The 1875-nt window shown below is 41.2% G+C and overlaps 1 protein-coding gene across 1 annotated transcript; it reads right to left on the bottom strand.

Moving 5' to 3' along the window:
* Nucleotides 1–487: 487 nt before the first annotated feature.
* On the bottom strand, nt 488–1210 carry LOC131042567 (uncharacterized). Its single transcript, XM_057975883.2, has one exon. The coding sequence runs from the start codon at nt 1208–1210 to the stop codon at nt 488–490; it is 723 nt and encodes a 240-aa protein (XP_057831866.2).
* Nucleotides 1211–1875: the final 665 nt, after the last annotated feature.

Here is a 1875-nt window from a genome sequence, read left to right on the forward strand (position 1 = left end):
TGCATGAAATTTCTGAAGATGTAGATCAGTTAAACTGAAATAATGAGGTAGATTGAGTTTAAAACTCTTTAATTAGCTTACATTCACAATGCATATGGAATGCCTGTTCTCCATAAATCACAAACAGAACAGAAAGTTTACAGTGCGCTAACAAAAGCTATATCAGATCTAAACACTACTAAAATCACTGATTAGAAAACAAAAAGAAATTTTAAAATAATTTATCAAGGAAGAAAATGTGTAAAAATTTTACTTTTCACCTTACAATAAGAAAACATGTTTCTAATTTCCACACTAAATGCCCAGCAAGAAGGAAATTCTTGGGGAGATAAATCTAGTCAGAACAAATCTACCATCGTTCTGAAAACCCTAGCGTAGTTACAAAAAGCACAGAGAGTTATTAGAGAAATACAAACAGTAAACCTGTAATAGTTTGGGAACATTTAGGTCTGGGAACAATTGGGTCTTCTCAGCTACAGATGCCATTTCATGGACGAGTGGGTTCTCTCCCACCTGAATCTCCTCTGCTGCCTTCTCTTCCATGGTCACCTCCTCCATTATTGTCAACTCCTCTACCTGCAATAAGAGTAGGGGTGACTCCTAGTAAGGCGCTGCCAGCAACTTTACCCACCTCTGCAGTCATTCCCAAAGCACGTCTGAGTTTGCTTGGCTTATAAACTTGCGTAATGCCATGATCGGATAGACGAAGAGTATCCACTATAGCACAGTTCATGTCGAACCTGACTCTACACTCAAGATCACTACACCGATATTTCCATATTCTATTGTGCCAATCGCACTTCGTACATTTGTATTTTCCCTCCTCCTGTACAACAAGCTGCAGGTCATGATCTCGATGACCACTGTGCCTGAACCTCACGGGAACCACCATGCACAGCGGGTGAAGCCTCATACCATTGCTAGACTGGAACACAAAGCCTCGAAGTAACTTTCCACAGGCGTCACAGCCGTGCCGCAAACGAGTCTTGCGGCGAAAATTAAATGGATCAGGAAACAAGGTATGGATGTATTCATCAGCCAAATCAGCACAGGGCCTGTGTAACACAAAATTGGGGCACGATCCGCACTTATATCCGACGTCGGCTCCAAGGGCTTGGCATCCACTGCATCTGTAACGTAGAAGTCCTTCCCTCAAACGGAGCCCATGCTCATGGCGGCTAGGTTTCAAAACCTCTTCTCGACCTGCCATGCCTTCAGCACATAAGCTATGAAAAACCTATTGACGCCGCTTTCTCCCATTAATAAAGCTCTTCCCAGCTGACCTGTTTTTTAACATCAACGGTTGAGAGTTAGAGATATCCAATTGACCAGGTATTGGATAAATGTCTGCCGTCTGTTTTTCACTGTCGTTTTCCACTTGCCATTTTCCACACGCTAGTTTGAGATTCAATCTGAAGCATTTGGAGAATACCTAAACGTTTCCAATTAGCTCCTACCGTGTTAGTAAGGAATAAGATCTGTCACACGGCTCTACCTTCTAGACTCTGAATCTTCTTCCAATTGATGGACAGCGCACTAAATGACTGCAGTACGACATACGTATTTTTATTGAGACTTTGGTCAACGTAAAAGATAAAATGTGTTCTATGGTGTTGTATGCAAGTGTCTGGATTAGATTGTGTGATCAATTTTTTCATCAACGTTTCGAATCAAATCACATTCTGTGATTCATCATTAGGATGCAACATGGGATTATGTTCTATGGTCTTTGATCCTTTGTACAAAGTTATCATATATGGGTCCATAGATTGGTTAGAGCAATATGGGATTACCTTGTACTCCTTGACTACAGATTGGTTAGAGCAATATGGGTCTACCTCGTAGGTACCGTATATGGGTTTACAGATTGATTAG

The sequence above is a fragment of the Cryptomeria japonica genome, chromosome 9, assembly GCF_030272615.1.
Source record: "Cryptomeria japonica chromosome 9, Sugi_1.0, whole genome shotgun sequence".
In the NCBI taxonomy this organism is placed as follows: domain Eukaryota; kingdom Viridiplantae; phylum Streptophyta; class Pinopsida; order Cupressales; family Cupressaceae; genus Cryptomeria; species Cryptomeria japonica.